General features: G+C 44.6%; 1 protein-coding gene across 1 annotated transcript; it reads left to right on the top strand.

Annotated features, from left to right (window-relative positions):
* Positions 1–1,689: 1,689 nt before the first annotated feature.
* Positions 1,690–21,485, top strand: LOC147185586 (synapse differentiation-inducing gene protein 1-like). The gene is made up of 4 exons (XM_086104553.1): positions 1,690–1,919; positions 6,440–7,020; positions 15,679–15,816; positions 18,298–21,485. Exons 2-4 carry the CDS (start codon positions 6,526–6,528, stop codon positions 18,454–18,456), a joined length of 792 nt encoding a protein of 263 aa, XP_085960679.1. The 5' UTR covers positions 1,690–1,919; positions 6,440–6,525; the 3' UTR covers positions 18,457–21,485.
* Positions 21,486–26,812: the final 5,327 nt, after the last annotated feature.

Here is a 26,812-nt window from a genome sequence, read left to right as displayed (position 1 = left end):
CCTGTGCGGTCAATGGGGACGAGGATAATGGGGGATGATTTGGAAGGGGATTGGGTAGCAGATTGTCATAAAATAGTTATCGGGGGATACAAATTGCCAAGTCGCTGTTTGAGCTTTTTGTCAAATTAAGGGCTGTTTATTTTCATTTCATTTTTAAAACGGTTTGAGGATCAGCCAGGTTTTTTTTCCGGGCGCGCTCCTGTCTTGCATCCTAATATCGCCCCAACGAATATGACTGCAAAACTTTCAGACTTCATGCGAACATGACCTTAGTTCTCATCTCTAGCTTCCAGCTTATCCAATTGGCCTCGATTTGACCCTTTTATCACGTCCTGTGTCGGCTTTTTTTTTTTTTTTTTTCCTGGCAGCCTTCAAACTTGCCGACTCCTCTTCAAACAATCGCAATGACAACATTGTGCCTCTTTACTCGATGTGCCATTTGCGGGAGATGTCGAAGTCAGATCATGGAGCGGGATTTCAGTCCTTTCACCGATGCGTTCAAAACTCCCAGGCCTGGCACCTCTTATCTAAAAATTGAAAAATTCAAGATTATGCCGCCACGAGCAAGGAAAAGTGCCGGGAAAGTTCCTCATGTCTGCACCCCGGCACGAATTGATCATTTAGCACCCGCTGTACAACCGGGCGCGTACGGCCGAGTTGAGATATGGTGATTATCTCACTTTTTTTTGTTTCTGTGGCATTACAAACAAACAAATTTATTACAATGACAAATCAGCTCTCAACGCTTTAAGTAGTTTTCCTGCATTTTAATGGAGACAATCAGCGCGTGATTTATGACTCGCGCAAACATAAACAATTGCTCCGTGAGAGATATTTGCAATCCAAACAAGCGAGCGGGCGACATAATTGCGCTGCTTTCTCACAGCGTGTTAAACCTGCAGATTTGGGGATAAAAATATTATTCTCTGGAACGTTTTATGGAACGTTGGCGTCCTGTTATATTACGGTTCACCCCTCGCGACCCGCTACGTTGCTCTTTTTATTTTTTATTAAATGGGTCTGAAGAGTATCGTATTTGTGTGATGCCCTCAGTGGTGGGAAAGGAGAGCCACGGTTGCCGATGCACTTTTTTTTTTTTTAAAAAGCCATTTATTAATTGCCCGGAGAATCTAACACAGTGAGCACACTTGCAACAAGTGTCCGCCACAACTCTCAACCGGACTCAAAAAGAAGCATGGCCAGGCAAAAACTATTTATTTGCATCCCGGCAGGACTATTAAATTCCAAAATGTGATTTTTCTTTCAAAGTGGCTCCAGCCAACTTAAATAGCTTTTCTGCGGTTTAGCGACTTATCATTGTAGCTCAGCTAACAACATATATACATACATATATTTCTTTTTTGTGCTGCAGGTAAACGCAATGTTTACCTGCAATAAAAAAATCGGATTCCTGCCCATGTTTTGACCAAGAGGTCTTTTGCCATGCCGCAAGAGGAGAGGAGGAGCGGCTGCCCACTCCCCACACGCCCCGCACATGGTTAACCTCGTCCACACATCCAAATAGTGAGCGAGAGTAAAGGCGCGCACAAGAGAGGGCGGACGCCGCCTGCTTCAGCTCCGCAACCGCTGATCACCGAAAGGGGCTAGGGGGGTGGGGGGGACAAGAGAGGGAACTCTTCTTCTATCTGCTGCGCCGAGATGTTGTAACAGATTTTCAAGGAGGCGCTAAAACAAGTGTTTGATGGGGGAAAGGAGAGCTTTGTTAGCGCACGGGAGGGAGATTTACGCGGGGGAGGCGAGCGCAACCGTCGTTCCGCCGCCGAGGTGCGCGCACACCAACTCGGCGGGACACGTCGCACGTTCCTCCGGATGGGAAAGTCTCCGATGAAGCGTCGCTCTCCAGGCTACAGTGTGATGCACGAGCCGGGGGTTGCATCTGGATTGTCAAGAACTTACAGGTAATTGCTTTTTTGGTTGACATTTAATAAAAAAAAAAAAAAAAATTGTCACTAAGCAGTGAAATGGTTTTAACGCTCTGGGGGTTGATTGTACAAATGCATGCAAGGTGTCCATCATCATGATGGGGGAAGAGGTACTGGTTGCTAGTCACAACTTCCACCCGCACGTCGCTTCCACGCTCCTTTTGTTTATGTGTGCAAGCATGTGGGGGCAGGAGAGAGAAAGAAAGAGATGGAGACGTTGAATCGGGCGACGAGGAGATGACAACGTGTCCGTTTCGAGTATTTTTATGGCAACAGCAAAAATTGAACCAAGGCACATCATCTTGATTACCTCCGCCAAGCACGAAAATTGTTGTTCGCTTGCACCGGGTTATTGTTTTGGTAACAGTCGGGAGAAGGTATTTATTTTTGCCATTTGCCGGACTGACAAGAAGGAACTCGTACGCAGACACTTCAGCGCCAAGCCCGAGTCAACGCGCTGGGTGTCACAATGGACTTTAAAAAACTCATTTATAAAATAAAATAAAAGAATCCCCCCCCCCCCTTCTTGCTCTTCCACATTTCTGTCTGTGACGTGCACTCATGGCCAATGACGAGGCACTCCAAAGCGACCACATCGGCGGGCTATCCGAAGGTGTAGGCATAACGAGCTGATGGCTCTGCTGCATGCACCGCGAGAACAGATCTGAAAAACTGTCATTAGGTGGCTTGGTCATCAAGTGCTGCCTCAATGAGTGTCATCAAAATCAATGCTTTTATTTTCTTAATGAGTCCACTTTCTTTCCTTCAGACTCTTGGCTAATTAAAGCCTTTTGCCTCAAGTGCAAACAACCTAGCTCCACCCACCCCAAAAGCCCTGGTTCGAAGCAGGGGTGGGGGGTGAGCAACGGGGCACCTCGGAACTGTGTTGATGATGGATGGATGGATGGATGTAGCAAGCTTGACAGTAGACGCACCGTACTACAAAGCCCCCAAAACAAATGATCATGGACAAAATACACTGGACCATTATTGTGTTCCCTCAATCAATTGGCCGCGAAGACAGGTCAGCCTCGGTGCTGGCTGGCAGCAGCCTGTTATATTGACGGCAAGCTGAATTTGCTGAATTATGCAACATTTCCATTCCCACAAGAGGATTTACACATCAAGGAACACTTAAAATCATACAGTGAGGAGGGTGTTTGCGTGGGGGAGGGCTGCAGAAGGGTGTTTTTATTTTATCAAGGTGCAGGGAGAGCGGGAGCCACGTGATGACACGGGAGTGGCTTAATTCCCAAAAATGGATGATGACGATTGACAGAGGTTGTAATATAATAAAACTCCGCTATTTACGGTGGATAAGGGATGAGCATTTGAGTAATTGTTTTCCCCCTTCCGCCCCTTCCCTAAAAATTTCACTGATTATTACGATGGTACTTTGGACGTCATTTTGTCCCAATTCCTTTCCTTCCTGATTTTCTTAACCCTAACAGATTAATTTATTGCTGGTCTTTGCTGAAAAATAGCTGGGAAGAGGACTTTGAATGAAATAACCGAGTCAAGGTATCACTGTCGCGGAGACCATAAATCTACCCTAATCTATGATGCCAATAAACTTGTATAGCATTTCAAAAACTCATTTTACAACATTACCCGTAAAAAATGGCTTACGAGACTTTCCATAACTTCCATTAACAACCCAGGCTAAACTTAGCGCCACCCTAACATGGAAAAAATAGATCTCCGTCCAGATGTACTGCATCAACATACTTTGCTTGGCACCAATTACTACTTTCCGATTCGCCAGGACTTTGGCACCATCTTAGACGATTATGGTGCCAAAGGTCAAACAATTTGTAGATCGCGAACTGTGAACTGACAGTTCAGGGTGGGGGGGGGGGGGGGGGGCACCATTGGAGACATTGCTGCTGCTGACTGATCGCAGTGCTCAAATGACAAATGCGCCTGGAATTTGCATCCTCCACTCCGAGCCCCGGCACACGCCCATCAATAACGAGCAGACGTCGCCGTTCATTATGTGCCACGCAGGCCGTCGCCGCGTTCCAAATTAAATCACAGAGAGAGATGAATTTGCCGGCGTCGAGAGGGATGGAGTAGCTCGATAAACATGGAGGACAGATAAGGCGCATTGGTATTCAGGTGCGCCTCGACGCTGGTCTCAGGGGGGCCCATCGGTTAAGAATCAGTTTGGAAAGGGGGTGGGGGGGGGCATTGGGTCAAAGGGCGGGAGGGTGATTGGCAGTGGGCTGACGAAGGCAGCCAGCATTGAGCTGATTGACAGTCTGATGGGACTGAAGTGCATTGGGAGATCGCGTAACCATGGCCCGGATGCTAACAGGATGCCTGCTAATCTGCTAGACTCGTGTCTGACACCTCTGGACTTCTGTTTTCATCTGTTTTTTTTCCCCTCCCCTGACACGTTTGATTCTGTATGTCTAGAATAAATAGATTTTACAACATGGGTAGTTTGCAGCCTTATGTACTGCAGTGTCGCCACTCGGACTTGTAAATCAATGAATTCTGACAGCAGAGGGCGCAATCTTTTTTCGTCCATGTAGTTTATGGCCTAGATGGGTGTTACTGTAGAAATGTGTGTTTTTTTAAAAAAAAAAACAGCTCATTGTGTGCATTAAAATCGGTACAAAGAGAGTAGAAATCAATATTTTGAAAACTGCAAAGTTTGGTGCACGAATTTTACGATTGATAGAAATGTTATTCTTACAGGTATTAAAATGATGTTTATGTTAAAGTCGCTACTGTTCTGGAAGACTGTTTTCTTGATATACGTTTGTTTATGTTTACTCTTCGGGATTATTATTTTCAGAAAATCAGTTTTTTTTTCTTTTAGGTCTCTAGTAGTAAGTAATTAATGCAAGAAGCAAAAAGGGTGCAAGAATAAAAACGAACTGACAAGGAAGATGCCAGAAAAAAAGCTTTGTACAGCCCACCCCGTGGATATTAAGAGGATAAGAGAGGCAATAATGCCAAATATTCTACATGTCGGTTGATAATCCGATTATCAGTTTCACGTTAATTCATGCATTTTCTTAATCTAAAAAGATGCACACATTGATTAAAAAAAAAAAAGTCCAATTGCATCGCGATGATAAAACCACAGATCAAAGCACATGGCAACAATCTTGTCTTTCTAATTCGGGTATGGCTAATTAATGCGTCCTTCCAGGATCATGAATGATTGAGTAGATTTTCGTCAATATAACGACGGGTTGCGGGGTTATGTGGAGTCGTCATTACGACTTGAATGGACTGAGTCCAACATAGTTCTCAGCCTTTGCAAGTTTTCAGCAATGATCTTCCAAAATGTATTTAGAAAAAAAAAAAGACCTCTGTAATTCACTTGAAGCCCCCCCCCCTCCCCATCTCACATTCGTTTCTTCCTTTTTGATTGCACAGCAGTTCAGTCCCGTGTCAGCTCTTTAGCATTCACGCAGCTTTTCTACAGAAGTGTCTCATGCAAATGTGACCTCTCGCTTGCTTGTTTTCTGAGAATGTCGAAGAAAAGTATACAGTAAGTGATTGCGGCTAATAAGGCTTATTTGCTGTCAGACATTACTCACTTGTTGTCTCATTAAGCACATCGAAAAAGCGCCGCGTGATTTAGGTCGGGACCCCCCCTGAATTCATCTGCATTTGGCATTTCTATTTCCAACACAGATTGAATGTCGAGGGTGTGACGTTTCAAAAATGGAGGCTCGAGGGTTGACGCGGTCGTTTGGGGTGGGGTGGTGGGGGTGGAAACAATTTGATTGTGTTTTGATGCTTGGAGCGCTTAAGCGTGTTTTTGACGCCTCGTTTGTCATCCGATTGAGACTTGTTAACCCGCTGGCAGGAACTTGACCACCGTGGCGACGACCCTGCAGAATGAAAATTAAACGGCTGCTACCAGGCTCGCATTTAATGACATAAACAGCTTTTGGCGAATTCATTACACCAACCGACATAAAAAAAGGCACCAGGTAGCATGAACGTCCGTGCTCAAGCGCGAACATTCAAACCACTCAAAAATGTTTTTCCCTCTTCAGGAGAGATTGGAAAATACTATCATTTGACATTTCAATGATCATCATCATCATCTAAATGCCTTGGAATTGGCCTCAAATAAAAGCCTCAAAACCAAAATGTCTGTCTTTTTGGTCAATTATGTGCATAGGTGCTTGAGACTTGAGATAATCTCGCAATGTGTGACAGCATAGTGGTTGGGAACCGCTTCCGTATTCTTATCTAAAAGGAACCCATGGACTGAAGTGAAAACAATCAGCCCGGGGGGCACACAACAAACATAATATCCCGACAAAATGCATTAGGATCAATCGCTATTGCTTTTCTGGGTAGCGTATCAACGAGTGTTTAAAACGGGGAGGCAAATTGAACCGAAATGAGTCCTCTTGCGAGATGCAGCTCTCCCAACCAGGAATTAGACCTCAACTCTCCAAAAAGTCTGCTTGATACAAACGCTAAAAACGTCCCCTTCTTCTGCATTACTCTTTCCTCTGCAGGTCTCCGAGTGCTGAATGCCGCTAGGGTCTCAAGCGCCGGTCAAGGAATTGCCGATCATTAAAAAGACTTTTGCCCTTTTGTTGCTATGGAGAACCTTAGCGAGCTCCAGAATCCTTTGTTGGACAAAAATAGCAAGCATATGGTCAACGGTTATGGAGGAGACTTCCCAAACAACCAGTTCCAGGAGAACATTATCAACTACTTTGGTGGTGAGAGCGACGGCGGCAGAGGGAAGCCGGTCAATGTAGTAAGCGGCGGGGGCGGCTACAATAGCAACGGCAAGATGAAGTCGCAGCAGCTCTTGGATGCTACCTCGCTGCATTTAGCCGTGGAGGCCTTCTACAGGCCCAACTTCATCTTGTACAAAGAGGACAATGGCAGCATCAAGGCCAAGGAATATAAAAGTGAGTGCTGTGAGACCACCTTCACAGAGAAGAAGGCCAAGGAGACATCCAACTCCACCGGAGGGTCCGCGGCCGGCTCGGAGGAACCGCAAGCAAAGGTGTCGGAGGACGGCGAACATGTCAAAATCCAGACCGTTTCATACGAGGTGGAGGAGGAAGAGTACGTAGAGTACGAGGTAAGGCTTTGATATACTATTCTGAAAAAAAAAACCATACTCTTAAATACCATAATGGTGGCCCTCTGTTAAAGAAAACAATACCTTGAAAGATTTGACATTTCATTGTACAGGACACAGATTCAAGACACCCTGTGCCGGATGTAGCAAAGCAGCCCCAGAAAATAACAGACCAAGCCTTCTGACTCTGGATGGCACATTGAGCTGCAGAATGCCTTGATCATTTTTAGACTTCACTGAACCCAGCACAGATTCAAGACATCCCGTGCTGGATGGAGCAAAGTAGCCCCAGAATGTAACTGACACTAAATATTCTGACATTGGACGGCACGTATGCGTTTTGCCTCCAAGAATGTCTTGATATAATCCTCCCAATAATGGTTCAAGATTCAGACTTTTTAGATTTTGGTCAGACATTTGGATCACCTGCAAACAGCGTATTGGGTGCTAATTCACTCTGTGCGAGCAAACAGACACCAGGTTAGAATTTCCGCAGCGATCTCTGAACACTATTAAAAAAAAATAACTCCAAAACGGTTGCACATCTTCCCAACCACAAATCCCGCCAGATATGCTGACCTTGTCATCCATTTCACACAGCCGTAAATTCACATCACCATAAGTCTTCAGTGCTGGCTCTACCCCTGGGATATTAAGTGAAAATGCTGCATTAGCTGAACTGTTTTGGCAGAGCCAATAGTGCAAAAACACTCCAAAGGATTTAGGGGATTGCGATGTGGGGATTGGGTGTCCAGTTGGACCGGGTGTCCTGCGAGGCTACCACATGGCCGGTGAAATAAAATAACCAAGATGACACGTAGAGAAAATGCCATCCAAATCATAGCGGGATGCAAATTAAGTGTTTGCGCTCGTATTGCTGTTTGGCTTGCAAATAAGGTCAAAGAAGTGACATTCCTTCACTTCACAAAACGAGTCGGCATGTGAAACCATCATCAGAGGCTGGTTTTGCCGGATAAAAAGTGAAACATACTCGGTGGGACTCATTATGTTTAGACTACAGACTATACCAAACGACTCGCCTCCAGTCTGACACGAGGAAGGAATCCCACAACTACTTAACAAGATTGTAATATCCAGGATGGCTTGATTTTGGACCCGGTATCTATATTAACTCATTCAGTACCAGCCAATTCTGGACCAAGTCTGAAAAGACGTTTAAAAACGTCTTTGGGAGTGAATGAGTTAAAGAGTCTTTATTAGGGCAAGAGCATCGGGCCGTGTGAAGGCCCTCTTCGAATTGCCGTCTCACTGAATAGCTGCAGAAATAATTGGTCCCACCATTCCTTGTCATTGCTGTTGCAAAAGAACAACCCGGCCAGTGTAAGTCGGACTACGGCAGATCAGGACACTCCATTACAAGGTGCAATTTACATTACGCACAAAATGAAATTTCAGGATCAACCTAAAATACACTTGATCCTTTCCCGACGAACCTGATTTGACTTTATCGTAAACTTAAGGTGAATCCTTAAAGTTTGTCCGAAAGCCCAATAACCTGAACGAAGTCGCGCCTACGCCTCAATAGCCAAAATCTGCCGAAAACACTTCTCGCCGACCCCCCGATGTGATGAGTACAGCATGTCTCCGTCATTTCACCACAAGCGGCAAATTGTCGACAACCAATTAAAAGGTGCTAACTAATGTGTGGAAACGCGTTTAATGGTAACGTTCGGCGGAACAAGGCTATCAAAGTTTGGGTTTGACACGCTTGTTAGCGACCGGAGCTCCTCGCCCCGAATGCGCGCGCGCTTGTCCGTTTGATCCTCACGCCTTTTCTTCCATTAAAATTATCCGCCGGTTTCACCTGAATACATAATAAGCACTGGAAGCTGCATTTGGATTTGCCGGCCATCTGTTCCGCCACCCCTCGTGCATAAAATCTGCATTTAGCAGTGAATTTCATATTGACTTGACGCTGTGAGCATGTGGTCTTGCCACTCCGCCGCAAATTTTAACGGCAAAAAAAATAAACAAAACCACCTCTCAGATTTCGTCAATGTCCTCTTTTTAAAATATAACGGTGTCCAATATCAATATAGCCGAGTTTCACAATAGCTATATTTCTCTGGTGTGATTGGAAGGGCAATCCATATTCACTAAGGGGGAGAGAAAGGCGCTTATGCCTTCATTAAAACTAAAATGTGGTCATGCCTCAGTTCAGTACACACATATTGTTCGCCCTTTGAAGCGCCGGCGAGAGCCAGAGTCATAAATTCTCATGAAATTCTCCACAGGTATCCTTTCTCCCATTTAGCAGTAAACGACAATAACGATCGGATCATTTCAAAGCGGCAAGAAGCGGTGCGCTTGTGCGATTGATTTGACCACGAGCTGTCCTCGGCTAACGGATGATATTTATCCCTTCGCACGCCGTGTCTCTCCGGCCAATAAAAAACCTAAGTGTCCCTCGGTGACTCCGGGAATGTAATAGCCTTGTGTCAAAATATACGACTTGTGGGGGGGGGGGGGGGGGGGGGGGGGGGCAGTAAAACCGAATGAGCAGACGTTTGCCTTGAAATAGGATGTGGTGGGGAAAGAAAAAAAAAACGAGCATTAGTCTTAACCTCGTCGCTACTTTTTGGAATACAAAGGAAAAAAGATGCAGCGTAATTCTACTTCACGCTCACCAGTTGTCGATTTATTGAACAGGCAGGCAGCCCTAGCTCACGGAAATGTCACAGATGTTCCAATGGCAGCCCCGGAACAAATTCCCAACCATGAAAGAAGCAAAAATAGGGGAAGTATCGAGGAGTGGATAGCAAATGCGAACGTTGCACTCTACAGAGATGGAGCACAAGTCTCTAATTGCCTAACCCCCGACCTCAACTTCTTCCTTTGACCGTCCTCTGTTTTAAAACCCCCGGCCTGGCCAGCTTGTTGTCATGGCAACAGGTCAGACTCAAGGCCAAGACACGCGTGGCGGTTTGACTGTAAACCTTTGACTGAAACTTGACCGTTTTGTTTGGCTGCTGCTATTTTGAATTTATCATCATCATCATCATCATCAAACCATTGATCTGATTTGGATGCGGCGATTGTAAAATCGCGCCGTTTGCAAACAGTCGCTATCAGCTCTCCCCCAGATGGACGTGTGCAACAAATCACGGGCCGCGTCAGGTTTGCCGCGCGGCTAAATGTTTAATTTACAAGCTGATACGGTTGCTTTTGCAATCAGCGGAGAGCAAAATTCCCTGCGGGCCTGAGCTCTTTTTATGCCACCAAATGCGGCTAATTATATCCCCCCCCATTACGGGCGATAGGCAGCGTCTAATCCCATTTTCGCAAATTACAGTTACTCGGCTCAGTCGTTTGGGCTGCCACAATCACTGCGCTATGATCTCTCAACAAGAAATGTGTTTGTTGTTGGGATTGTTTGATGCTCTTTGTTTTGGACTGCGGCGCAAACGGGGGCTGTTGATTGCATCTTGCATGAAAATAATGTGAAGACTGGTGGTTTCACTGTTATGTTCTCGATTTGTTTGTTAGCAACTCATTGGTATCATGCTAGCTTTGATACAATATACTGTATATATATATACATATATATATATATATTTTTTTTTGCGATGGCACAAAAGTATGTTTTAGTTTAGTTTAGTTTGAGATGTGTCATGGCTGATAGCGTCTCCAAGCAAACTCGGAAGATAGGTTTGTGTTTCAATTCATCCATCCGTGCATCCATTTTCCGATCCACTTTATTCTCACAAGGGGGGTTGCTGGAGCTTAGAAAAACAGTAAGTACAGCGGTACGGGCCACACTGTTTTTGTTTACACAGTGGAGCTAACACTTCCTGTCCCCCGACTTAATGAGTTCCTCTGCACCGTCGAGTATTTTCTGAAGACGAAAACAAGTAGCAATGAATGTGCAAGCATGCCTCGTACATCACGACCGAGCTCTTATGTTCCGTCTCAAGGACTTTTATTAGCGGCGTGGCAAAGCCACTCCCCTTTGGGAAGTGGCCTGTCACGCCGCCTTAGAATTATTAAGTCTTAAGACAAGCACCCTGGTCACGTCTGGGACCTTGGGCTCCAGCATGGACATAAATTAACCATCTGGAGCAGGTGTGGCAACGCGAAAGGCCACGTGCGGATGTCGGGACCCGGGCGGCCAGGGGAGACCACCCGCCGCCACGTGTTAGGGATAGCGGAACATGCGATGCCATTTGTGGGGCCCTAATGACTCAACTCCATGAGCGGTCGACTCTTTTTTTGGGGGGGTTATTTTTCAAAAAGCGTTTAAAGATTGCTTTCACTTCTCACGAGGACACGGCGCACGCAGGGCGTGCTCAAATTTCGACTCGGCTGCATATTTAATCAATTGCTAAATCATCCAGCGTGGCAATTTCTCATTTGTGTTGCCCTTTCATTCAGCAACGTAATTGAATTCCTGTTGGCGGCAAAGTCGTTAGTTTCTTTCTTTGGTTTCCACTCTGCCGCGCGCAATCCGATTTATTTGTGTAATTTCAAACACAGACTTTCGAGTTATAAGGCAATTTAGAAGCCAGCGCTTGTTTTCTGCCGGGAGCTTTAATTGCGTTCCGATTTTTCTGTGTCTTTTCATTCACGCCGTTGCGCCTGCAGAAACGTTTTGGCGGCGCTAGACCCAACAACTGCAGCGCAGCGTGCGAGATGCATGAAAAGTATGTAATGAATTCTCTTTTTCTCCAGAGAAACCTTCAGCACATTAAATCAACAGTCCTAATGTAATTTTGGGTGCCTCGGGCATGATTCGATTGACTCGGTGAGTCCAAATAGTACTTTTTAAAGTATGCCTTAGTTCTCCGTCTCTCACTTGCACAGTTCTCCAAATGACAATTAGTAATTTCGCACCTACCACATTTTTCAAGGAAAAAAACATTTTGTAGACACATAAGCCGCACCTGTCTATAAGCCGCAGGTGCCCACAATGTAACATGAGAAAAGGTGGTGCACAGAAAACGTTTTCAAACTTTTGATAACACACCTTAATTTTTCTTTCCAAAATTTTTGATTTGGACTAAATTGTAAGACTTTTCATCTCCTGCACACACCTGAATCCTGAACCTTACCCACAACGTGCCAGATGTGCACCAGGACCACCGTGTGCAAGATGTTATAAATATCATGGGTATGTAAAACTGGAAGGACATGGGTGTGTGTGTGTGGGGGTGGGGGGGGGGGGGGGGCTACAAAAAAACAGGCCAACCTCTTTGTACAACGGTCTCATGAGGATTGTGAAAGCATCCATTAGGTCTTTGTTACCTGTCAGGCAATTGGCTCATATTGACAGGATTTACACCCCCCTCCCGAGTGATTCATCCGAGCACAGCCTTCAGCCGCCTGCATGTTACCGTTACTCCGCTGGCTGGTTAAACATCTGGCCTGCTTCTGCTTAAAATGCAGACTTTGAACGGCTTGTTCTTTTCCAGCTGCTGGTAATTGGCCCATGGGAAAGCTTGGCGGAAGGATCGGTGGCCCGTTGTGACAAAATCTCTGCAAACATTCCACAAATGGCTTTTGGGCAACTAAAGGCCACTCGTTACGGCGGTGAATCGAAACAACACAAATCTCCCAGCATGCCTTGTGCTCCCACTCGTTCGACTGATGTGATTGTTACGGCGCGCGTAGTCAATGTCATCATCTGTTTACAAATGTTGGTCTGTCCCCATGGCATCTTATTATTTTTTTTTACACGTTACTAACCAATAGCTTGAAAGCAAACCTATTCAGTCTTTCTTGAACTCGCCTGTCCTCTTCCCTCGCGACATCAAATGGATTGCCGTCATGCTTTGGTGCTGAAGGAACAGGTCAGCCACGAAGGTTAAATCCATGCATATTCCGTCACACCGCTTAGTCACCTCATCATTTAATGCATCAGGCCTGGCAAAGACCTTTGAGAAAAAGTCAGGGAAGATACACCAAAGCAAATGGCTATGGTTGCATTATTAGTACATGATTTGATGATTTTATGATAGCGATGGACAAAGTGAGGCTATTTTTCTACCTGTACATGTTTTATTACCTCAACAGGGTGTCCCAATTTGCATTTGCAGAGCACTTTTTTTTTTGCTTACTCCAATCCCTTTCGAGTAATAACACGCTTGTTTTCTTCCCCTCTGTTTTATTTTGGGGAGTCCATTAATCCGCCGTCTGCGCGACCATTAGTGGGGCAAGGTGGGCAAAACTCCACCGCCCATGCGTTAATCCCGTCATCCATCAAGGAAATTGCTTCACTCCCACCAAGTATGGACGGCTACGCAAAGACGGTCGCGGCGTTGAGGACAATAAGCTTTGAATATCAAATAACTGTGAGGCTGTGAGAAAATGAGGCCCCTTATTTTATATGATTGTAAGGGTGTATGCTGGAACATGTCGAAAGGTAAATTTGGAGGTTTGTGTTCCACACACATTATACTTGCCCAAGCAGGTTTATGTGTTCGTGAATTGAGTGCAGATTTTTTTTTAAAACCATTTCAGTTATGATGGGGTTTTTTTTGGAGGGGGTGTGGGCGTGGTTAAAGGTGGGAGTAAGATTGCATTTTGAAGCAAGCATTTAGTATTTAAAATGCAGCGATGGGAGTCATGACCAATTGAGCAATTCACTCACTTGTCGTGAAGTACTGTGACGGTTGTGTCTGCCCGTCCTGCGCGAGTGTCGCAGACATCAACTTCTACGTGTTATTTTTGTTTTCCAAGCATGTTGTTTTCCTCTTTATCAAACTCGCAGCAAAACTGTCAAGATAAAGCCAAACCGAGCCCTTCCGCTGCATGACAACCGAAAGGCCAGCGTGGCGACTGTCGGGAAATAACCCTTCGTTCATTTTGAAGCAATAGAGTGCTTTGCTTTTGATTTCCTAGCGTGCTGTGAAATGTCCAACAGTATGACTTTGGCTATGGGCATAGGAGCCACCATGGTGAGAAACTATTAAAACATTTGTGTTACTAGTTGTTTTTCTTGTTGCCGTTTTTATCTTTAACACAATTCTCTCAGTGGCAAGAGGACATGAAATAAATATTCAGAATTATTTAGGCAGGCCACAGAAAACACGCCAGGATTAAAGGTAATAAAGGGATTACGTTGCCTCATATTGCTCAAATTAAAGAAATCTTAAGGATGCTACAGCCCGCCGTGGTTCGTAATTCTCTTAAAGAGAATTCTCGTAAAAATACATCATTAACTGTGTTTTGGTTTTTTTCCTCCCCCGCTCTTCATTTATTTCTCATGTTCCACCCCGGTTCTGGATCATCCTTCAAACGGGATGATGAGTGCAGGCTGCAGCTTAATGTGGCCTTAATCTCTGATGTCTTTTCATTACGCAACACGTCTTGGCTTTGGAGCAGGGAAGGTTATTGATGCAAACGTGTATTGATATAGGTGGGGAGACTGGAGGGGAAAAAAAAAGCTATACAAAATTGCAAACTCATTCCAGTGAGAGCTTCATTCAAAGTGTACATTCGAGCATGACGTCTTTTGCCGTTCGCCTGACAAAACGTCGGCAACTCCATCTCCCAAAACTAATGAAAAAGTAATGGACCTGGACAAAAGGTCCATGAATATACGCGTTCATATTACGCACAAGCGGGCCGAGACTCGTCTGCCTCTCCCATTTGTCTGAACGCATATTCTTTCTACTCCCACTCCAAATGGAGTTGCTTGTTGCCATCCTCCCATTCTTATACGGCTTCAATGTCTCGTCAGCGATCACACCATCACAAAGTGTTTGAGCTGATAAGCACGCTCGTTACCGATATTGCACAAAGAGACCACGAGAGAAAAACTTCAAGAAGAATCGAGACAGCATTTATTTAGCTGACAGCTAAATAGCAGTGTACCAACAAGGATGCCGCTTTTGACTGGAAGATCTTGCCGAAGATCAGATACGTCTGGTGGGATCTGAACACAGGAATCTCAATGGCTCATAAAATAAATCCATAGTCCCGAATAGACCAGAATTGATGAAGACTTGATCAAAATTGTGGCAGACAAGTGATCATTGGGTTTTAGACTGAAATAGGCCCGAATCAAAATTCCCCAACGTCAAGCTAACGCAGCTGGACAAGTGTCGTTCGAAATCAGTTCACATAAACGGCACGTCAACAGCGAATCAGACAACACAAGCTCGGAACAGGCTACAAGTTGATAGAACACAATATGACTCCAAACCAGGTGCCACGCGTATGCTAGCATTTGCCAACAGCTAGCTTGTTGACATATTTCATGGCTCAGCCAGACCAAAGCCCAGGAACACGATTGTAAGGGAAATTATTGTGCCACATAATTTGTTCCATTTCGCTCTCAGGTCAACAAAAATAATACAAGCGGACCAATGATTGGCGGTCGTGCAACGCCCCAAGCTAGCGCGCAACCTTCCAAAACAGTTGACTGGCTATAAAACACAGCAAATAAAGAGTAGCTTACCATGCTAACAGGCGGTCATGGGAAGTCACGGTAGCAGCTTGGCCGGAGTGCGGCTGACACGGAAAGTAACACGATGAACTGCCTGTAAAGAGAAAAGAGAAAGTTGTCCAAGTCAGACGTTCAGAACCAAAAGTTTCTGAAAGTCTCGTTTTCATGCGCATCACAAATTCAAACGCCTTTGAAAAAAAAAAAAAAGAATCCACACATGTATGACAAATTATTTATTGTGTCCTGTACAGACAGACTGCTCTAGCGACAGCGAGAGTGAGGACAATTTCATCGTGGTGCCTCCGAGGGACCACCTGGGCTTGGCTATCTTCTCCATGCTCTGCTGCTTCTGGCCTCTGGGAATCGCAGCATTTTACTTCTCGCAGGGGGTAAGCGCACGCACACACACACAGTGTACACCCTTGTCGTCGGCTATGCACAGCAAGGTTATTAGAAGCTGCATGTGGCATAACAATCACACGCCGGTGTACTCAAACCAGTCGCCGTCAATCCCAGGTGTGGTATACAAACACGTTTGAGTTTTGAAAATAAATCAAAAGTCACTCTTCAAGCTTCGTCGGTATGTTTGTTGAAAGGTGTGACACAAATCTCAGCTTTAATCCGAATGATTGTGTGTGACATAACAATCACACTCGTGTGTGGCGTCGTGAATCCTCAGGCTGGAACACGAGACATTTACTAGTGTCATGAATCACCATAAAAGGAAAAAAATCCAAGCAGCGAGTGATGAATGAAGCGAATGTAAATAAGTAGACAACATATGAACACACGTCCAACCACAGCAATTTTTAGCAGTGAGAATTTTTTTTAAACAGATTTCATTTGAAACCTCCCCGTGTCAAAACAAAAACCCTCTGGGCTAATTCTGTGGAAGTGATGGCTGCGTTTCACACCAGCGAACCCTCCCCGCCGCCCCTCACAAGGTGCTGTACTGAGAAGTAGGGAGCGTGGTAGGGAGGTTGGGCTTCTTTTTACATCTTGATAACACACTTTGCTGCGCCTCATTCTTTGGCCAAAAAGAAAAATTAATGAATTCCGTATGCGCATATAGAGCTCGACTTAGCAGTTCAAAATGATTTATTATTACTCTCTGTCAAAGCAAGAATCCTGTAAAAAAATATAAAAAATAACAGACATCTCTCAACCACAGACACCTTTCAAGTGATCGTCAAACCTTGTGGGATTATTAAAGGATGAAACAAACTGAAAGATGAATGGAAAATAAAGGTCAAACTCATAATGAGTACAGGTCACCACGCTGCTGGTGAAAATCTTCAATGCGTGGAAATATCACAAAGTCAATCAAAAAAACTGAGTTTCAATTTAAATTTGGATTGAAATTTGGGATTTTTGATGTCTTCCAACCCTGTGGGATTGCTTTTCTTTTGCCAAAACAAGAAGCCTGTTCATTTTGAAATAGGATGGTGCTATCTGTAAAATAAAACGGCGGAAAAAAACACTTTTTTTTTCAATCTCTAACTTTCTGGGACTTCAGTGCTTTGTCTAAGCAAGAATATTAATAATTCAAAAGAACATGAAAGCCAAGATGGTTGAGGAGTCCGAGCATCTTGAGCTAAAGTTGAATGAAAGATGAGTAGGCTACGTCTTCTTTGTTATCACAGTATTCGTCACAAGTTCGACATTGAACGTTGAAATTCGGCATACAGCTCACACCCTCAAAAGATTGAACCTTGCATTCTCTGTGAGAACGAAAAAAGAAAAAGACAAACGAGTTAGCAAGTATAATAGGGTTTTGCTGATGGCAGATCAATAGCATCGCCGTCCCATCGGAAGGTCACCGAACACTGAGAGCAATAGTAGCGAGAGACAACTTCTAAAGCATAAAAATATATTTAAAAAAAACAAAAAAACAAATGTGACACCTGAAAATGTGAACCTTTATGGAGGAAATACGGTGTTGTGCATTTGATTAGCGAGCGGAACTGACTGCCATTATCGCCACTAATGGTGTGGCTGTGTGTTGTTTGGAGACGCAGAGAGGCTGCAGAGATCGCTCTCATGATTACGCAAGTTGTCGTACAAAAGCCTGACAACAATAATTCATTTGAAATCGTGAGTAAATGAGTGTTTACGTGACACGAGTGGGGCTCTCAAGTGTGTTATGTGTCTGATGAAGGTTAGCATGGAGCAATACCATAACTTAGCATTTTGTCCTGTTTTTTTTTGTGTGTGTACATAAAGCTAGAGAAGCACATAGCACTTTATAAAAGCATATAGTAAGTATATATATATATATATATATATACATATAATAATTAAATAGTTCATGCATCCATATGGATATAAACAAAGAAGATGGGCAAAACTGCTCAGTAAGCAGCGGCAATATTAGTCACATTTCGTATTGTTACATTGTCTGTCTACATGTGTTGCTGCACACATTGATGCTATTCGTCCATGTTGTTTGTCAGCGGCTTGTTTTGATCATACGACTCAGCCCAGTGTTGTTTTCCTAGTTTCCTCCCCATTTTTCACGTTTGTTTACCCTTTTCAACATCCTGGTATTTCTGGCTTGCTCATACAGTAGATTTCGGCGGCGGCGTCAATGCCTTTCCCTGAGTTTTCCAAATGATGTTAAATTTGCCATTCATCATCTGATGGCACATATTAGCACAACCCACAGTCCTTGACATTTTCCTACTAATTGCTGCCAACGAGCTTTTTCTGGCTTCATCTGTCAAGAGGAGTGTCCTCCTACTTTTATCAACACTTGTGCAGAATCAACAGCCAGCTTGTGTCAATGCCAAATCCCCTAACCTGCCGCCTGACCTTTTTCTTTCCCTCCTTATCTATCGTATTTATTTATTTATCTGTGCTCTTTCTTCCAGACCACCAAGGCGGTCCACAAAGGCGACTTCCCGCTGGCGAACATCGCCTCCCGACGCGCTCTGTTCCTGGCCGCCCTCTCCATCACAATTGGCACAGGAGTCTACGTGGGGGTGGTGGTGGCACTTATCGCCTACCTTTCAAAACCGGGACACATCTAGCCGATTGCTCATATCTGCCGGGAAGAGAAGAGCTGCTTGAAGCTTGCATATTTAGAGGATCGTTCTTTGGTGGCTGTACAGAGTTTCCCCTGCCACCCTCATTTATTTTCCCTGAAGATTCCCCCCGTCAGCCAGAATTAGCACAGCGGCAGGAAAAGGGGGCAAGCTGGAAGGTGCGGCAAAGATGAGGAAAAGTTGACAAGAATGGATGTTTTCCCTCATCATAGTGAGGTTATCCTCCATTGAACTCTACGAGAATCATTGCAAGCTAAAGAATGTTAGGAACCACAAACTCCATCATTGGTATCCTTTGAGCCTCCCTGGAGCCTAAAAAATAATAATTTCAAGAAACACCAGGACTGATAAGAGCATCATTTCGAATGCATAAAACATCACAGAGCTTTTTAATTTCACTACCCTTTGTGTCAAAGCCCCCACAACGCAATTGTCTCACGCCAGATGTTTACCCACCATCCAGATGTGCTTTGTTTTTGTTTTTCAAACCCTTTGTCTAAAGGCACCTTGTCGAACAGCCTGTGGCGGTGTCCGATCGTGGGTTAACAAGCGACTGCGTGAAAAAAATAAATGAATACATGAAATTAGCTCAACAACGATTCCATTCATACCAACCTTACCCTATCAACCACATTACTCTCATCAAATAAGTATGATGGAAGAATTACAAACACATTTTTGGCAAGTCCATGTTAACACAGATGTTTAAAAAAAAAAGAAAAGATTTTTCTCCGGCGGCCAGAGTATTTCGTCTTATGCGTTTGTGTGTCGATGTCGAAAACTAAGCTCTTTGTCTCGAAACGTGCGCTATTATCGCAATCATTTCAAAAAATGACAAACCACAGAACAAAAACAGTCTTGACTCAAGCCGGGTACACACATGCTTATTTTTGACATCCATTTTTTGAACACACATAAAGACGACTGCAGATGACCAACACTGTACACCACACAAATAACGATAAATTACACGCTTTTTTCAGCCTTGTGGCAGGCCAAAATGCAACCAAGCGACCACTAATTTGTTTACATCTATTGTACCATGAACCGCCGTTTATCACACAGAAGATTTTTTTGGGACCCACAAAATTTTTTTTTTAAACTTGAATTTTCCACCCCTGGAACTTGAAAGCACATTTCTAAAAGTATTCCTTGCCACCTGTTCTCACTGTCTCACTTGCACAGTTCTCCAAATAACGCTTGCTCGCCTCGAGCTGTTTATTTTTCACTCCCAGGAGATGATTACTGTGAAACTGACACAACTCGAAAGTCAAACTTGCCTGTATCATGTAAAAACCTTGACAAGAAAAAAAAAAAAAAGGAATCTGCTTAAAAATCTGCAATGTGGAGGGGGTTCAAAAAATTGTGTTTTTTCAAAAATATGTTAAACAGGAAATGGATTCGCCACAACTCTAAAACTGTAGTACCGTACAACTATTGGTATGTGTATACCAATAGTGGTATTGACCACAGGTCACCCCAAGCCACTGCATTGTACAGAATGTTTCCTGTTGTCTCCCAAAAATTGTGCACCAGAAAAACAAAAAATAAACAACCCAAAGCCAAGTTTGGTCGTCTATGGAAGCTACAAATCAGGCTGAATTGTGTCAACACTCTGACAGAGTCAGATTGAGTGGGCGATCAATTTGGCTCGTTCTGCCGGCAACAAGTCACCCAAGCATGATTGATCTTTTTTTTTTTAAGCTTAAATTAAAATTGATCATGCTGTGCGGGAGATGGGGGGCAACTCCCCCCATTCAAGGAACACGCAAGATTCCATGACAGCAAATAGTGGAGGAAAAAAAAGACTATGTAAAAAAAGGTTGATTAATTACCCAAGTGACTTTATTTTTAATTGCAAGTTCAAGCGTTTGAAAGCACGAGAAGCGACATTGTGCTTAGCTCCCCCTGCATCAGTCACAGCTGACATTTATGGAACACAATTAGCTCCTTCCCTCTCCTCCAAGGGATTGTGTACTCTCCGGAGCGTGGCCCGAAAATAGCACAAGCACATCCATTTCAATAATAGGCCGCGGCGTCAGCGGAGAGTAAACGATCCGCTAAAGAAGTCAGCAGTCCACCAGGGAATGTTTGGATGCAACGCGCTCGTTTGAACGCTCACCGGGTGTAAAGATGGTGACAGTTGATTTGGGAACCCTGAGGCGTACTTGCGGCCGGTCCGAGATGCCCGTTATTATGTTGTATGTGTTTAACCAAGGGCTGGCCACATATGGCCCGCTCCATTCTTTAATGTGGCTCACAGAGCATTTACACTATCAAGAGTTCATTCATGGGGGAGTTCAAAATTTAAAAGAAAAAAAATCCTTTGTCATAATTAAAGTTAAAAGAATCATAATGACTTGACAGTCGTACATGATCCATGTAAATATAGTGCGAAAAAAAATCTGAAAAATCAGACAGCATCCTATGCCTCTAAATCTGATATGCAATGAACCACCGCGCCCGATGAAAAACAACCAATTACAGACAAAAGACTTACGTGATGTCAATCGTTTGTTGCACACTTGCAGACAGAGCCTTAACTGGTTGCACCACAAAAATATCGGAGCTGGAATTGAAATCTGCACCCCTGCACTGTGAGTGCTACCCAGTGGGCCACCGTGACGCCTCTTGCTTAACTCATTTACTGTATATAATACACAAAGAAGTGTCGAATCTAAAAAAAATAAAAAAATGTTTTAATTATTTTTTCTCAACCTCATCGCTAAATGACTCCCATCCGTGTGTCCGTTTTTAAAATGAAATGAGGCCCTTGAGCACAACAGTTTGGCCACCCCTGATTTAAGCTGACGACCACTGACCACATGGCTTTGTGTTGCTCTCCTTTGGCAACCCGCTTTTGTGCAATGAGTGTATGTGCACATGAAGGACTTTTGTATGTGTGAGTGTCTGCGTATATATAAATGTGTGTGTGTGTGTGTGTGTGGGTGGGTGGCGTGTACATAAAAAAAAAAAAAGACATGTTCAAATGTAAAGAGAAAATAAATGGCAAAGCGGAGGGCCTTTCTCGAAAACTAGATCTGCATGTGTGCTTCTTGGTTCCACGCAACTCAAGTCATTGAGATGCACGCGGCGTTCTTCGAGCGACAGAGTGCACTGTGACTCACCGAGTGTGGGCGGGTATGCTCAGCACGAGCGTACATACACACACATACAAACGAGCAGCTTTCTCTACCATGTGTACATACAGACAGGCTAACGACAATCCCCTTCGGAACTGACATGATGAAGACGGTTGTGAGGTTTGCATGCAGTGGGTGGGAGGAGGAGGAGGAGGAGGTGGTCCCATTATGGAGTTGATGGAGGGCGAGGGGATATAAATGGGGGTGTGCGGTGAGTCACCCAACAGTGTTTTTTTAATTTTTTTTTCTTATCAGAGATACTCCTCGTTCAGGTGGTGAAAAAATGCTCACGAAGGGCACACAAAGCAGAATGTGCTTAACAGGCTAAACAGATGAATATCACGTTTGCATCTTTGTTTGATTTGTCCAATAGTGAGACAAGAACGTTGGATGCAGAATCAAACACAATCTGGACGAATTCAATCGCTGTTGGACTGCGTGCTGCCCGTGATCGATAAAAGATTGCAGCTCGCTTGGCAACGGGTGTTTAAAAAATAAAATAAAAAATAGTGGGGGCTGCGATTTAGGCACCTCTGATGGTTTTCACCATGGAAAATTTGGGAGTGCACTACAAGTGTCAAATTAATTTTGAAGTCACAAACTAACTTGGAATATTTCACCACCGCGGATTTGTGTGCTTCCAACTGCGGCATATGAAATCCCTGCCTGAGGAAAGAACAAGCTACATATGAGTACAGTTTGCTATTCCAAAAAGGCCATGTTTTGTTTGTCACGGCGTACGGGCATGACCCAGATTGATTTTTTATTTTTTTGCCTTGCCGAATAGATGATACGTTTCTGGCATTTCAAAAATTGCGCATGCTTAACTCAGCCATTTGCATCTACTGCCGGTATTTTTGCACCTTTGGGTAGAAATGCCCGATACAATATTGCGTAATCATTGAATCGAATGGGTTAAATGAATTTCGTAGCTCATGTTTGTTACGCAATCCTGGGTGCTCCCGGTAAGCGTCTTGAACCTCTTGCTTGTCCAACCAAGTTTGTGGGGGGTTTTTTTGGGAAAGCAAATCTGAACACAGCCTTTTTGAACCCGCTTTTGTGACCATCAACAAAAAGCACTGGATCATGTTGGACGGGATAAGTGGCGGCTAAACAGCGAAGAGTGACCTTCCGCCAAGGTATCGATCGATAAGCGGAAGTCTTCGCCATGATTGTTTGGCCTTTGAATCAAAGGAAGACATGAGCGCTAACAATGAGCAAGTGGCGGGGGGAGACCCTTAGAAGGGTATAGCGAGCTGGGATGGGGGGTTGGGGGGGCTCTTGAATGTAGAAAGCAGGTGGCTTGGTTGTAAACAGCTGTGGAACAACGGCGAAGAGGAAGGAGAAAGCTTCCCGAGTAAGCTATCCATAAAAAAGGACAGAAAGCAAGACGGGAAGTGGAGCGAATGAAGACAAACCTGCGGCAAGCGAGGTCTGACTTGATTAATGGCCTCGCGTTGCTCTAATAGCCACTCAATTATCTTCTACTGCCAATGGGCATGCGGTCTTTGGAGAAGCTCAGTTGGGATCCCTGAGGCGACATGAAGCTGACGCCCCAGCTGCGACGTCTCAATCCCGCTTCTCGCTATTTGAGAAAAGGCCAATTGTTGCACAGCCCCGATGACGTACGTCCACGTCGGGCTGGCGGTTCCGTGCACGCTTCGGGTTGAGATGAAAGACAACACTTGGGCTGATACAGAATGTACTGTATAAACTACTAGTGCGCCATACTGCCTATTTCATATTGGACTCTCTTACTCATCGCGAAAAAAACAAAAACAAAAACATTGACTCACCAGGTGTCAAATGCTGATGTGATCATGGAGACTGGTGGGCAAAACGGGCGTCCGTAATGACTGGCACGTGGATCTAAAGTGGACAAGAAAGAGACCAGAACATTAGAACGCTCAAGTGGTAACCAGCTGAATCTTCTGACTTAAGTCGGTTCACTTTTTTATCCACTTGAAGCCCAGTCAGACCCGAGGTAGACAGAATAATGTGATCACGTGACACAAGCCAAGCATCCTCGGAGAAGCCGGATAGGCAGGGATGTGCACGGACTGCTTTCCCAACATCATCATCATCATCGACTATGAGCTAACATGAATATTCCCAAGGAGTCTTATCATTTCCTTTTCAACTTTCTTCCCCGTCCCGCCCATTTCCAACTCTCAGCTCTCATTTCCTCCCAGACACGCTCTGATCTCCCGCCTGCCTTCTTCCTTTAGTTTTTTTATCTTCCTCCTCGCTCGCTTCTTTCTCCGAGATTCTTTTTGCGGCATCGGGTAACGAGCAGATTTCAAATGGAGCGTGGCCCAAAAAGTCGTGGGAGAAACGGCTAGGTGCCATTCTCGACATCAAGCGCACCCAAAGAAGAGTCTTGTTGTTGTGTCCTATTCAATCTGTCAGGGGTGCTCACGACCAGCGATTCCGTGGTCCGCCAACCATAAAATCAGACGGATTTCAGCCAGCTTTGAGCGTCCCATTCACACACACACACAAACACACACATAACCGAGACAATTAGATGCTTCAGGTCAAATTCCAATCGCGGGCGAAAAAGGCCAACAGCAGTCTGGCAGGCACCCAGGTGCCCGATCGGTTCTGAAGCTGGCCCGACTCCTGAGAGAGAGCAAGAGCCAGAGAGCGCAAGGGAGAGAGAGAAAGAGAATGTTTGGAAGCTTCAGAAAAGAGACAAAAAGATCGTTTTGTTTTTTCCCTGGTGCTCGGGATTTTGTTCTCCAAAGCAGTTGATCCTCAACTCAAAGCTGCTCTCGGTGACAAATACAAGGCAGAGAATAAGGCAAACTAATTAGTCCATTTGTGAAACGTTTAATCCCCAGATTACTGACGCGGTACACGTCAATACTTTTTTGTTTTTACTTCTTACACACAATGCTAACCTGAAGTCCGAAAATACCATTAACAATGTATAATTATGTCAACAAAAGTGCGAACTCCTGCATGTGACCTCCACTTGCGCATGTTAGCAGGAAGCTTCCGCTCTTAAACCTCAACGGAAGCCTCATTGGCATTGCTAACACTTGTATCACTCTCTTTTTTTTTTTTTAAACCATTCTGAAGCACAAAGCACGATGTCCGAAAACACAGAGCTGTGATGAAAAGGAAAATAAATACATAACATCTCATGCCACATGACCAAACAAAAACGGAGAAGAAGCGGCAGTAAAACAGGCCAAAAATCCTTATTTATGGGGCGTGGGGTAAGGGCAAGAGATGCATTGGGTTTATCCGAATTCTCCTTCATATAAACATGGTGTACAAACAATACAACATTTGAGGAAACACTGTAATGATTTGAATACTGTGTCTATAAAAGACATCAGCACGCAAGCACGCACACACCAGGCTGAGGAACGAGGGCAGCAAACAAGATCTGGCCGAATCAAAAGCAAAGACAAAAAAGGTATGCATGTGATACATTAATATAGAGTGTGTCAGCCAAGTTTGTCTCCAGGGCAATGAAAAAGAAAAAAAAAACAAAATTTAAAAAGCAAACAGTGATGGAAGAACGTTTCCAGATTGCACCGGAAAGTTATTCTGACCCCTTGCCGCCTCGGGAGCGCACACACTGTCATAACCGTTGCTGTGTTAGCTTTGAGCTAAAAATAATGCGCCGACATCGATGTTCTCACCACATGGCGATGGTGGAGTCGTTTGTGTAAATATTACGATTTTGACCTCTGCCCAGTTGGAGTGGACGTCAAAGTAAACAACAATGCAAGAGTCAGTCTAGGACAACAGTGAATAGTTCAGTCTATTTTCTGACGTGGAACTAGAATCCTGAAATGACAACGTTGTCGTGCAAAAACGGTGTCCTGCAGAGCCATTAAAATCGACTTCTCGCTTGGGCCCCGAGATGTTTTCCTTATTAGAAATACCTTCAATCTTTGACAGAGTCGATTTAACCTCAACACGACTATAAAAAGAACAGCTTTCCTAAAAAGAGGACATACTTTTGGCATAGCACCCTTCTAAAAAGAAGACAATCTATTCATGTCGCACTTCCCTAACAGTAAATGATTCAAGCTTTGGGAATGTCATTGTCGGTTTACGACAAAGTTCTGTTGGGAGCAGGGGGGAGCAACTGTTGAACGGAGCAACAACAGCGCCCCGCGGGTCTTCTGACGAGCCTCCCGTTCATGTTTAATTACCAAAGCGTCCCCTTTGGGTGCTAAACGGAGCCGCTTAATGGCGGCGAAGGTGCCGGCGTGCCGAGAGCGTCGCTGCCAAACACCTTCCGCCGGGTGCAAATTGACCGGTCGCTCTCGCCGCTGACACCCCGGAGAGATTTCGGGGTGATGAGCGCATTTTTCATTCGAGCTCCATGCACTCAGCACTTTTCTTAAATGGCCTTTTGCGCACTGCAGGGGGAGAGGCGGGGGGGGGGGGGGGGGGCGCACAATACAATCAAAAGGGATTTCACCAGGAGCTGAAAGTAAAAGGTTGATCGGGTTGAAGCCGCGAGACGACAAAGGCACACGCATATTCAGGTCGGGATCCGTCAGTTTGCCCACTAATGGCGCTAATTTGGCCCAAATGCATTTTCACGGCGAGCTGCTATTCCACCACTCCCCCCACCCCCTATTCCAATAAAAGTGATAATCGTGCCTTTGGTAATTGAAAGAAACGATAACGCTGTAAGGCAGGTGCAGGCCTCACGCGCGGGGGGCCCAACTGTTGTTGTTTTTCATGATCTCGGGCGCTAGCTTGCCTGTGTGTGAATTGCCAATCCGGGAACGTGAGGAGTGAGATGGTTGACAGCTTTACGAGTCATATACGGCGGTTTTATATGTATTGGCAAAAACAGAAAAAAAGGGGGGGGGGGGGGGGGGCTAATGGTACCGTGGCCTTTCGTGGGGACTTAATCGACCGAATCCGCTTCTCAAGACTGCTGCTGTCATGAGGTCGTCAAACAAACTGCCGCTACTAAACAAAAAATAATAATATGACTGCATTGGACAAACACATTAAAAATGCACTTATACAGACTGGAGATGAGGATGATTAAATGTATTCATGTGTGCAGATCAGCATTTTGCTAGTTCAACTTTTCTTGCTTGGAACTCATCAAAATGTCATTTGCCACCTTGAACAAAGAAGGGTTGGGGGGGTTGGGTTTTTTTTCCATTCCGCGCAATCATTTATGCAACTTATCATTGATTGATTACGCTGAC

Source organism: Hippocampus guttulatus, chromosome 23 (genome assembly GCF_054856545.1).
Source record: "Hippocampus guttulatus isolate MCC_2025c chromosome 23, RoL_Hgut_1.0, whole genome shotgun sequence".
Taxonomy (NCBI): Eukaryota; Metazoa; Chordata; class Actinopteri; order Syngnathiformes; family Syngnathidae; genus Hippocampus; species Hippocampus guttulatus.
Note: the sequence above shows the minus strand (reverse complement) of the source record. Positions and strands in the feature narration are given on the sequence as shown.

Excerpts from the sequence above, each read along its gene's own strand:
- LOC147185586 (XM_086104553.1), top strand. The coding sequence starts at position 6,526 with ATGGAGAACCTTAGCGAGCTCCAGAATCCTTTGTTGGACAAAAATAGC. Across the intron at positions 7,021-15,678 it reads AAGAGTACGTAGAGTACGAG|ACAGACTGCTCTAGCGACAG; the intron begins GTAAGGCTTTGA and ends TGTCCTGTACAG. Across the intron at positions 15,817-18,297 it reads CATTTTACTTCTCGCAGGGG|ACCACCAAGGCGGTCCACAA; the intron begins GTAAGCGCACGC and ends TCTTTCTTCCAG.